This window comes from Spinacia oleracea, chromosome 3, assembly GCF_020520425.1.
Source record: "Spinacia oleracea cultivar Varoflay chromosome 3, BTI_SOV_V1, whole genome shotgun sequence".
NCBI classification, from domain to species: Eukaryota; Viridiplantae; Streptophyta; class Magnoliopsida; order Caryophyllales; family Amaranthaceae; genus Spinacia; species Spinacia oleracea.
The window spans coordinates 148,778,733-148,791,171 of record NC_079489.1 but is presented as its reverse complement, the minus strand read 5'-3'; the positions used below and the strand labels follow the sequence as shown (position 1 = coordinate 148,791,171).

At 35.5% G+C, this 12,439-nt stretch overlaps 1 protein-coding gene across 10 annotated transcripts; it reads right to left on the bottom strand.

Moving 5' to 3' along the window:
• Positions 1–8,209: 8,209 nt before the first annotated feature.
• LOC110804318 (uncharacterized) lies at positions 8,210–11,866 on the bottom strand. Of its 10 annotated transcripts, XR_002537688.2 has the most exons (9): positions 11,629–11,858; positions 11,478–11,538; positions 11,293–11,350; positions 10,358–10,765; positions 10,150–10,249; positions 9,913–9,984; positions 8,808–8,881; positions 8,625–8,720; positions 8,210–8,541 (listed from the first exon to the last, which is right to left on the bottom strand). XR_002537688.2 is itself a non-coding variant. In XM_022009890.2 (6 exons), exons 1-3 carry the CDS (start codon positions 11,293–11,295, stop codon positions 10,151–10,153), a joined length of 510 nt encoding a protein of 169 aa, XP_021865582.2. In that variant the 5' UTR covers positions 11,296–11,866; the 3' UTR covers positions 8,210–8,541; positions 8,625–8,720; positions 9,913–9,984; position 10,150. The 10 variants fall into 10 exon arrangements, 1 of the variants encoding a protein (XP_021865582.2); XR_008931235.1 differs by having other exon boundaries at positions 11,293–11,538; positions 11,629–11,859; XR_008931236.1 differs by having other exon boundaries at positions 11,293–11,359; positions 11,478–11,857.
• Positions 11,867–12,439: the final 573 nt, after the last annotated feature.

The following is a 12,439-nucleotide window of genomic DNA, read 5'->3' as shown; positions in this document are numbered from 1 at the left end:
AATCCAAAAATTTAATTTAATTTCAGTCGTATTTAAATTAATTCATGATTTTAATTTTAGTAAAATAATTAGAATAAATTCCATTTATTATAATTATAATATTCAAAATTAAAATCCAAGAAATTAATTCAAATTATTAATTTTAAAATTAATTAAAATTACGTGAACTGAAATTTTCAAATTAAACATTCAAAACGATCTAATCGTAACGCAAACACCCTACGCGTTGCACGCCCATGGGCCGTACGCACACAGCCATTGCTGGCCATGTGCGCGCAGCCCATGCGCTCGTCGCATAGCTGTTGCTGTCTCATCGCAAGCCTCCGCACAGCGCCCCATCGCACGCGAGCTATCGCTCGCAGTGCGCGCGCGAGATCGCTCGCTGGGCGCGCTGGCTCGCTCGCTGTGCGCGCGAGCCATCGCTCGCTGGGGCGCGACATCGCTCGCTGGGCGAGCGACATCGCGCGCTGCGCGCGCGAGCCATCGCTCGCTGGTGCGCGACATCGCTCGCTGGGCGAGCGACATCGCGCGCTGCGCGCGCGAGCAGTGCTGGGCGCAGCGCTCGTGGCACGCGAGCTTGCGCTCGCTGCGCGCGAGGCTGCGCGCACTTGTGCGAGGCAGCGCGCGTTGTGGCGCAGCTCGCTTGCTGCCCACACGCGACTGCCTTGGCTCGCCCTTCGCCCATGCCCATTCGTTCATTGCTCGTGGCACACGACACAAGGCAGGGCTGCTGCCTTGTGCTCGTGCACTACGCCCTTGCTCATTGCATTCGTGCCGCACGGGCGACGAGCTCCCTTGCTCGTCGTCGCATGCCCGCATTATACAACACCCCTTAAGGGTAACACGAAGCGTCCATTGCTTCGTGCGTGCAAGTTATTTGAACGAATCGCATAAAAATTTAAAATTTATATTTAAAATTAATGACAAATTAATAAATATTATTAATTTCATAATTTTAGGGCGAAAAAATCGAAAATTTATTATCCAATTGATTTCCGATTGATATGGATTCAAGTCTAGGTCATAAAAATTTAAAATTTATCGTAAATTTACAATTTTTATGGTGGTTTTTAATCATAGGTTTCTAATTAAATTACAATTAATTATGAAAATCAAATTAATTCTAAATTATTCTAATTTTCAACAAATTAATCATAATTACAAATTAGATTGCATAATTAACAAGACTAGGCATTCAAACTTGTTAAACATATGCAGTAGGTCAATCAAAAATTCAAGATTTATCAACAAGAATCGCAAATATTTAATTTAACATCTTAAATTTACGAAATTTTGCATTCGAAAAACTAAAACCTTCGAAAAGTCATAGTTAGGCTTCGAATTTGAGAATTCTGGGTTCGGCAGAAAAATACTATTTTGTCAAAATTTTAGAATGCCTTTTACATGCGGAATTGACACAAAAATCACTCAATTCGGATGATTAATGAAGAAACTGCCGAAAAACTGCGTACATATAATTAAATAAACGCAATTTGCAATTAATTAACAATTACGAAAATTAATCACCCCTTTTAATTCTTGCAAATTTGTAATATTTAACCATGTTCATGCAATTTAGATTATGAAAATAATAAGGGGCTCGTGATACCACTGTTAGGTTATGATACATATGACATTTACATAAATCATGCGGAAACAACCATTAACCCAGGAATCATATTATTTACACATAATCATATAGCATAATTAGATGCATACTCTTTGTTGCGTGCCCTCCCTAGCTGCGCCCGAACCGAACAAGAACAAGTCTTTTAGGACTCCAAGTGTCGTCCCTCCGTAGATAGTCCACAGCACGTCCGGATCCGCCTTAAGATTGACCAACTAGAATCGCCCTTAAGGTACTAGAAAATTCGGCACTTTTATGAGCAAGATGTGTTTAATTTTCTCTCAAAAAACTCACTTTTGAATACTTTGAAACTTGTGTATAAATTATGACCCCTAGGCCTTTATTTATAGAGTTATGGAAAAGGAATCGTAATCCTAGTAGGATGCGAATTAATTGGAATTAGAATCCTACATGAATTCTATTTAATTAATTTATCCAATTAGGAATAGACATTTAATCATACACTGACTCTTGCTGATTCAGGAATCACGCATGAGCACAAACTCACACACACACGGCAGCCACAAGGACTGCCCATGCGTGCGAGCTGCAGCCCACGCAGCAAGGCCCACGCATCCGTGGCCTTGGCGCGCGCTGGGCTTGTGGCGTGCGTGCTTGCTGGGCGACGGCCTGGCTTCGTGCTGGGCCTTCGTCCGGCAGGCCTCGTCCGATGCTAATTCGTACGATACGCTTCCGATTAAATTTCCATTTCCGGAATCTATTTCCGATACGAACAATATTTAATATTTCCGATTCCGGAATTAATTTCCGTTTCGAACAAATATTTAATATTTCCGTTTCCGGAATTATTTTCCGATTCCGGCAATATTTCCGATTCTGACAATATTTCCGTTTCCGGCAATATTTCCGATTCTGGTAATATTTCCATTTCCAATAATATTTTCCGATACGTACCATGTTTCCGTTTCCGGCAACATCTACGACTTGGATAATATTCATATTTCCGATACGATCCATATTTCCGTTTCCGGCAATATCATCGTTTCCGGAGTATTCATTTCTTGCCTGTGACGATCTTAGCTCCCACTGAAACCAAGATCCGTCGGTTCCGAATATTCATAGATGGAGTATTTAATGCCATTAAATACTTGATCCGTTTACGTACTATTTGTGTGACCCTACGGGTTCAGTCAAGAGTAAGCTGTGGATTAATATCATTAATTCCACTTGAACTGAAGCGGCCTCTAGCTAGGCATTCAGCTCACTTGATCTCACTGAATTATTAACTTGTTAATTAATACTGAACCGCATTTATTAGACTTAACATAGAATGCATACTTGGACCAAGGGCATTATTTCCTTCACTATCAACAACCAATCCATGTATCTTTACCCTTTCAATAACAAATAAGTTATCAAATAAACACCCTTGACTTGAATGCCATGATAATCAACTACTACACAATAAGAAAGAAAGCAGCAAAACACTCAGTTTAATTAGCCAGTGTCATTTGCTTATGATAAAATCTAAATGAGTACAATAATTCACATTTTCTCATCATATTATCTTCTCATTATTACGTTTTCTCATTTATTCACATAATATTATACAAAATTGATTGCAGTAACTGTAAAATAAACAATATAAATATTGGATCGTAGTTCAAGTCTGACCAGATATTCATGCACATGACTTAACTCCTAACATTCACCAACTAACCAAGTTTACTCACACATAGTTTAATTAATTTCCAATCAACACTCCGACGATAAGGCGAGCTAAAATAAAATATTTGATGTCAAGTTCAGGCCTCACAGTCCCCGAACACAGTGTTGGGTTAAGTTGCCTTTGTCTTCTGTTAAAAGTAAGAATATGTTTTTCATCAATTAAATACCAGAAACATCTCTAAATCCCCAGACTTCAACATTCAGCTCATACAAATAGGGGAAAAAACTAACGGACAGTATTGGATCCAATTACCTGCTCCCACGACAACATTGGGCATGAGTACCAGACTGGCATGAATAAGGCAGAAGTTTCCAGGACCTGTTGAGAAGAGAACTATCAGTAATTTCCAACGAAAAATGATAATATACAAGCACGCAACAGTTCCTCGAAGACCTACCAACACGATACAAAAACTATCCAAGAGCCTCAGTAAACGACAACTCAATCTCCCCTGCATTATAAAAGCACAATATTTAGAGAAATTATACGCGTAACATTCTAGTCCATGACAAACTACATATATCAGATGACAAACCTAGAGTTCCATCAAATTCGATGACACATACACAAGGAGGTCCCTCTTGTCCATCTACCGGTGTATGCGCTTCTATCCACAATTGAATTTCATCAGTAACATATGGGACGACCTAACAAACATCCAAAAAAACTATCAATAACAAAATTCCAACTGACCTACATCCAAATAAACCCAAACGAGTCCGCTCATACATTTACTAAAATGAACAAAAATCTCGTCCGTACTTAGGTTATTATAAAAGACAGCTTGTGAGCGGCAACTGCTACCAAATGAGGGTAATTTAGCCCAGTCGATTAACCATCCCCTTCCCCCCTCGCTAAATCCACCACTTAAATCCCCGGTTTTGTCACGAAATCTAATCAGGCATATATGATAAAGTACATGGGAAAAGGGAAGCAACAAAACATCCACTAAAGTACAAGGACATATTGGACAAGATAATGGCAACTAAAATTCATATAAGAGCGCCCACTTATCAGCAAAGCCTTCAATTATTTACTAAGGAAACGACGCTAAGTTTTACAAACCACTTGCATATCCACCTACAATCACAACCTGCCAATAAAACAATAACACAAAATAACGGATATTGCAACTTCAGCTACAGATTTGCTTAAAAAACAACATAAATTGCAATACAGATCCAATTTATTGAACATAAATTGCAATACAGATCCAATTTATTGAACATAACCCATAAACCATTCCCAGAAATCACACCAAGAATCATAATTTAGCACCGGCATGGTTCACATCATCAAAGAAAACAACCAGAACACATATAGCAGACGTTTTTAACAAAAATCAAAAGCCAATTCTAAAATTTGACGATAAACCAAAACCCCATTTCCCACAAATTCAACAAAAACCCAAAACTCATTTCAGATATCACGTCAAGAATCAGAATTTAGCACCGACAACGCTTACATCATCAAATAAAACAAAAAAAAACCCAATACCCAAAAAACTCCATTTCCCAATTTCAACAAAAAATCAAAACCCCATTACCCAAATTCAACAAAAATCAAACCCCATTTCCTAGTTTCAAAAAAGAAGAGAAGAATAGGAAGACACATACGGGATTACGTTCATTGAGAAGAGAAGGGCGTTCTTTAAGCAATCTCTAAAACCCGGAAAGATCACCAGACTAACAAAGTCATGGGTGGTGATAGGCTTTAACGATGTTGGCCGTTAAAGCCCATTTGAACGCCCTTTTGTGAGGTGAGAGGGGAGTTGAGGAGGAGATAAACCCTAATACGAAATACTAACACCCAAAAAAATCAAAAATTTCAATACATAGCCCTGGAAAATTCTAAAAATTAAAAAAAATTGAGGGAGATAAGGAGAAAATACCTGAAAGTCATGAAGTCGAACAAATTGAGAATTGAAATTGTCGAAAAGGAGATGAGACCCAGGTGAAGGAGGAGCAAGTTGTGGAAGAGAAGTAGGAGGCTAGAGGGAGGTAGCTGTGGAATTGGGGATCGAGTAGAAGGGGAAGTAAGGAGAAACGTGAAAGTGCCGAAGTGGTAAATGACCAGAGGGTAAGATGGTCTATGGACTATTGTTAAGAATAAGACAAGAAAAAAACAAAGCATAAAATAGGGGTAAGTAAGGGAAATCACTATTGGGTGAATAGTATATGAAGTTCAAAGCTTTAAGATGTTAAGATATGCATCATATTGGTTTTAACATTATATTTCGTATATATACTAATTTTGACCATCTGTAAATACATATATATATATATATAAATTATAACTTTTTTTCTAGCCACTAACTTTTTAGCCTAAGGCCAATTAGAGAATAAGTAGTATTAGTTTTTTTCCCTGATTCCTTTGGGAAAATTTGCTAATTACTATATAGATTTTTAGTGAGTTTGCGAATTACTATATAACTGGTTAAAAGTTGTCAATTACTACCTATATGTTTAGGTATTGTTGTTAATTGCTACCATAAACCATATTCCGGTCAATTGGTCACTAATTATATAATAATCAACCGTTAATCTTACATTAATTGTTTTAATTAATTAATAATATTAAAAAAATCCAAAACTAATTATATCTGAAAATCCAAAAAATCCCCAAGGCGTTTTTTGGGGTATTTTCGGATTTTCTGATTTAATTAGTTTTGAATTTTTTGAATTTTTTGAATTTAAACATTTTTAATTAATTAAAATAATTAAGGTATAATTAATGGTTGATTATTATATAACTCTGATGCTACAACCATAACCTCATCGGATATTAAAATTGATTATAATCAGCTAGTTACAGTCGTATTGTACTAGTCTTATATGCACGCGATGCGTGCGAGATAATTATATCAGAACTTTAAGTCGTGTTATTGCAACTAATCACCAAAAATAATATGCCACAAAATTTGTTCACAAAATTCATCTAAAGAAAAATTATGCATCATCCCTTTTCTTTTCTTTTTTGGTAAAATAACGAACTTTATTACCAAAGGTAGAAAATAATCAAAATCGGGATTTAGAATGATTAACGTTGCTTAATTAAAATTTGAAGGCCCCAATGACACAATAATCAAAATTAATTAAAGTTAAACGATATCAATTTGAAGGCCCCAATGGCACGATAATGAAAATCTATTCGTAACTTAATTTAAATTCCATTAACTTCTCTTAATCTAGGAATAATAACACAAAGTTGAACTATGATAACTGCAATATGCTTGCAAACTACTTCGTATAATGTTTAACCAATTAGCCTTAACATGAATATCTTGCATTTGAAGCTTAAAGATACACCACCACAAATAAACAAAAACATAACTAAGGGAGCAAAACATAGCAGAGTTCAATGACACTAAAGAAAAAGAAGAAAAGAAGGACAATAAGTAAAACTTGTTTTCATGCTAGGGACCTCGCAGCAGCAGATTCTCTATTTTTTATCATTCTCCTCTACCTCCTTTCAACAACTTTGTCGACAACATGAATTCATTTTCTCCCTCTAAGACCACCATTAAACATATATGGAACTTGTGAAACTGAAGATGAATCCCCATTGCTCCTTCCACGACCATCAGATGACAAAGTTGCAGGAGATACATCAGGAACACCAATTGTCCCACCTCCTCCCAACCCAACCATACCCATTCCTGCACCACCTTGTGGATCTCCATTTTAGACCAAATTGTAATTGTTCATCCCTGGATCACCTAATCCTACAATACCACCCCTCAAACCTACATTACCTAGCTGAGCATTATTGGGCAACACCACCCCTCAAACGCTTGAACCCAATTCAAGCGCGGCCACCAAGTCAGTGTACCCGGCTAGCTATGTCCTGCAACAAATAATAATCATAATAATAATAATCTGAAATATTATTACCCTGGATTACAACATTACACTGTATATGCTAATTAAGGGTCTTAATTAATTTGCTACTTTGCTGGACAATTGACTCTAATTCACAGTTTGTATGTTGCGAGGAAGCACAAAAATGAGACAACTACAAAAATGAGTCTTATTTGGGTCATGTCCTAAGGAACCAAACAGACAAAGACAATTTACATATTTCTTAATCAGGTCCATTGATTAGACTCATTTACATATTTCTTAATCAAGAACCAAACAGATAAAGACAACCATCAACTAATTCAGGTCCATTGTTGCAAACATCGTCAATCTACATATTTCTTAATCTGGAAATATTTTGACATAATTGGTCTATTCCAAACTCATTGAAAAAGCCAAGTAGGTACTCGTTGTAATTATGAGTAAACTAAAGCAAATTTTACTGTCATGTCATACCTAGTGTTTAAGAATAAAAACACTTACGTCTACAGAACTACAGAACTGCTACTATACAGTGAGAACTTCATCCTAAACTAATGCTAAACTACACAAATAGTTGTGTGGAGTATATATGATACTATTAAGCAAGTCAAGCAACAATCATGTTGGAAAAAAGTAGGTCTTAAACATAAGTTAACTGTCAAAAAACTTTTACCAAGTGTTTGGATTACAGTCCTCAAGTCTGCGATACTCACTACAACAAAATAAGCTTTTAATAGCGCTTTTTTGAATGAAAGACATCGCTTTTAAAGCGTTGTTAATTAGCACCGCTGTTAAAAGAATGACAGCGCTTTTAAAAAGCGCTATTAATATTATATCATTTAATAGCATTCAATATATGAGCGCTATTAAAGCTTCGGTATGGCGGGAAATTTTATAATTAATTTAATTAAAATTAATTAATAGCTTGCAACAAAAAAGCGCTGTTATTTAAGTGCAATTTTTTATTTTGTCGGGCTCTTTTTTAATTTTAATTTTTATTTATTAAATACCTGTAATAACATATAAAAACATTTTAGAGCCTACACAGGGTAATCAAATTGAATATATATAAGATCCAACTTCATTTCTATCATATCAAATAAGCGTCTCGATGTCTCATGCATAACTTAAAATCATATGTGCCTAAATACACAGTAGAATAAAAACACACTAGAAAACAGAAAGAAGTATCCTTGTCATATAATACTTCTTTTAATTTCAAACCAATAAACTAAAATTAAAGCGTTCTAGTGAAATTCCAGTCGAAAAACATAATTAATCCACCATAATATTCACACGAGAAGATCATGACGCGTCCATTGAGCTCTGACTTCATCAATTTGTCCTTGATCATAATTCGGAACATTGCAATCATGAAAGTACTACAAAATGAGAAAATTAACATTAATTAGTGACAATGCATATAATAATGTCTAGGCTTAATTGAACAAAGAAAAATACATACATCTTCAAATATTCGAGTTTGCTTATGGTCGATAATCTCTTTCATGTATCTCGTGTCATAATATCTAGAATCCATGACATTCTTTTGCCGAGGACACTACACAAGCAAAATACAATTAATTACTTTTGAATACTTTAAAAAAAACAAATAAAAATTGCAATAAACATAAATCATAGGACATACTTGTATTTGTATCCACTTGGTGCTCATTTTAATTTTCTTCAACAATCCTTTTTCAGTTCGAAAACCAAAAAGTGCTATGCAAACAAAACCAAAAAAAACTTAACTTTTAAACGACATAACTTAAAGAAACAGAAGAAAATCATCATCCCAAAATGAGAAGGATCATTTAGTAGTAAAAAGAGGAATATTTCAATTACATGATACAAGAAAAATCCAGATATATGCAGCGAAGATTCTGATAAGATGTTCCATAAATAGAGAAGATTAGGGAGAGAGAAGGCATGTTGAGAATTGTGGAAAGTAGTCAGATAGTTGTAATTGGGAGAGTAACATTCATCTCGAAATTGGTGATTAATCAACTCGAATAGCATTAGTCATATCTCACTTGTTCTTCCTTAATCATCCTTCTTCTTTCTTTACTCCCTCTTTTCAGCCATCAATCTTACTGTTTTGGGTCTATTGGAGCTACGAGTGCAGTGTATGGGAAAAGCCCATCATAGCGGCGTACAACTTATGTTGTAGCTTGGGCTTTTACCTTGAAGCTTTGTAATTAGTTTGCTTATTATATACACTAGGTCATCATGTATTTTAGCTCTAGTATATAAAGCTTTGTACTCACATATACAGAAGTAACGAAATACACACAAAATATAATTCTCTCCTACTCTCCCTTATTTTATCATGGTATCACAGCCTGGGGTTTAAGATCCTAATTTTGATTGTCATTTTGTTCGTGAGCTCTTGACATCAGGGATTATTACAACCACTCATGTGCGTACAACTCAGCAACTAGCTGACATTTTTACCAAGGCTTTGGGCGCCTCACAATTCACAATTCACATAGCGCGCACACACAAATTAACCAGAAAAGGGAAGGAGAGTAATCCAGTCAATCCAAGGAAAACGGAAGAATTCAGATATAAGGTGCGGAAAGGGGAGATGATGAAATTAGAAGAGAAGACAAACTATAATAGAGGGAACAGAAGAAGAAATAAAGTAACTCAATGCGTATTTTTCATAGTCAAAATGAAGAACAGTTCTCCTACCATGCCTAAAGTCACAATACAAAAGAAAATCTAAGCAAAAAAACAAAGAGGAAACTTACAGTTTGATACATAAAGCTATCCAATTCCTCAATCGAATCATCCGCATGCATCAAATTAGCCAAGGCCACAATCTATATAAGAAAATCAAAGAAACTTAGACCCAATAAATGAACCATATGATCATCATAACTCCTCGAATACTCATGACAGGTATCATCAGATACAGAAATCAAAGAGGTCTTACTGATGCCCATTAAGCAAGTTCAATGAAAAGACAGAAAGAAACAGAAATGCACCTCATGGCCGTAATGGATGCATTGCATCATGGCATAAAAACTGTCTTTCCCACCGCTCACCAACGCCACCACCTTCATCTTGATACAATGTGTCTAAACTCTACAATGATCAACCACACAATGTCAAAAACAAACACAAAAACTCACTATTGATTCTTAAGCATATATAGTTAATCTTGAACATATAATCATATTTATCAAAATAAACCTTTTCATCAATGCCCTGCAACTCATCCAAAGCAGTTATACACTTGGATATGGTAAATATCTGATTGCGTTGCTGAATTATTTCTGCCCTCATTCTTGATGCAGCTGCCATCTCGGAAATAGCATCCGCCATCAAATCCTCAAGCCCCTTCCTTCCTCTCTTCCGGTTGACTGATTGAGGGTTATCTACACATGGAGGAGACTTCTCTTTCTCATTCCCCACACAAGCCACTCCTTCTGATTCTGTTGAGCAGTCCTCTGTAATGTTACTCACAGGATCTAACCCTCCTCCCTGCTTCTCAACATATCCATTTCTGTTTTGACTTTTACCAGATTCTGAGAATATTATGCACAATTGTTTATAGATTGGACAGCCAGTTGCTCTCAAAGTATCAACATCAGGATGTTCCTGCACGTCAGTAGAACATCATCATTCATACAGGATAACTTGCATTATACTTTTACACACGATACTAACAAAAGAAAACAAAACTTCATACTGATTGATTAATCAGATCAGCTTGTAATTAAGGTTTGAACGTGACTGCGCGACAATATGACCTGACGGACTCAGGACTTGCAATAATAAGGAAAAAAAAACCAAATTCAGCTAGAAAACTACTTCTTGACCCATGGAAAAAGTTCAAAAAAGAAATGTCTACACGGTAGCTTAAATAGTTAAATCTACAGACAATAATACACTGGTTAATAACATTACCAAAACCAACCTATCCAACCTTCACTAGAAATTTAGGTGGAGCACACCTAGGACGAGGCCCCTAATTAGTAAACCAAACCTCTAGAGACCATAAGTTTGGGAATTATATCCCAAAATTATCAGCAAAGCAGGCAAATATGAAGTATATATTAAATTTTTAAATCAAATTCACAGCTTGCATAAAAACGCTATTTTACAAGATTTTTAATGTATTATACCATCAGTCCGAGAAGTAGGAGGATCTTTCTCCTTGAGCTCCTTCAAAATTCTATTGGACTGCATCCCCTTAAAACAAAAACAAAAATCAAAATAGATCAAGTTAGATCTTCAGCTAAAATCATCGGAAAAACTTATCAAAATTTATAAATTATGGGAAAAAACACCAAATTCAACAAAAGTAAACCAGTATATCGCAATTAAACTGCAATTCACACTTTCAAATCGCAAATTCCTAATTGATAAACCTGTAAAACGCAAATTTTAGCACAAATTAACAAGAAGAACCGCGAAACCGCAAATGAACTCTACAAATTTTGGATTAAAGGAAACTCAACGATTTTGGATTGAAGGAAACTCGGCGATTTTGGATTGCAAGGAACCCTTAAAATTTTCGATTGGGGGATCGAATTGGGAATGAAAATTTAAGTTTAGCGTTCTTGGGGAGATGAGATTTGATGAACCGCATACATCGTGGATTCGTGGGTTCGAATTGGGAATGGTTTTTTGTGTGGGTTATATTGTCCTTTTTTTTCCTTTGGGTAAAGAGTAGTAGAGTATGGTACTCCATATGTTTCAACAGCACTATAATAAAAAACGTTGTATTATATTAATCTAGAATTAAAATGATATTAAATAGCAACTTTAATAGCGGTAAAAAGTATTGTGCTGTTATTTGATTATAACAACAGCATTTTTGCATAAATGCTGTAAATTAGGTGCTGTTAATTACTCATTTTGTTGTAGTGACTCCAAAAACAGTTATGCAGAAATGTAGTTTCTGCAAGTATGTCAGTTGGTAGATATTCATCACCAAGTAAATATTTATTCATCACCAAGAAAGAGGTTGTTAGTCTTTAAAGGATGCTCCAAATCATGCTGAAAAACCACAACAAAATTACATCATCAACAATCAAATAAGAATTTCCATTTGGAAAAAAGGAAATTATAATCAATAAACATAACAAATTTTTGCAAATACTAACATTAAGAATACAAAATTATTAATTGATTCTAATAATTGCAGCAACTTCCTCAATGCCATTACAGGTTTCAAAATCCTATCGAATGACGAAATATTACACGAATATTTAATAAGATCTAACTAGTGGGTGCTAGATTTTAAACTGAAATTAGGTAAGATGTCAT

Excerpts from the sequence above, each read along its gene's own strand:
- LOC110804318 (XM_022009890.2), bottom strand. Across the intron at positions 10,250-10,357 it reads TGCAGGGCATTGATGAAAAG|AGTTTAGACACATTGTATCA; the intron begins GTTTATTTTGAT and ends TGATCATTGTAG.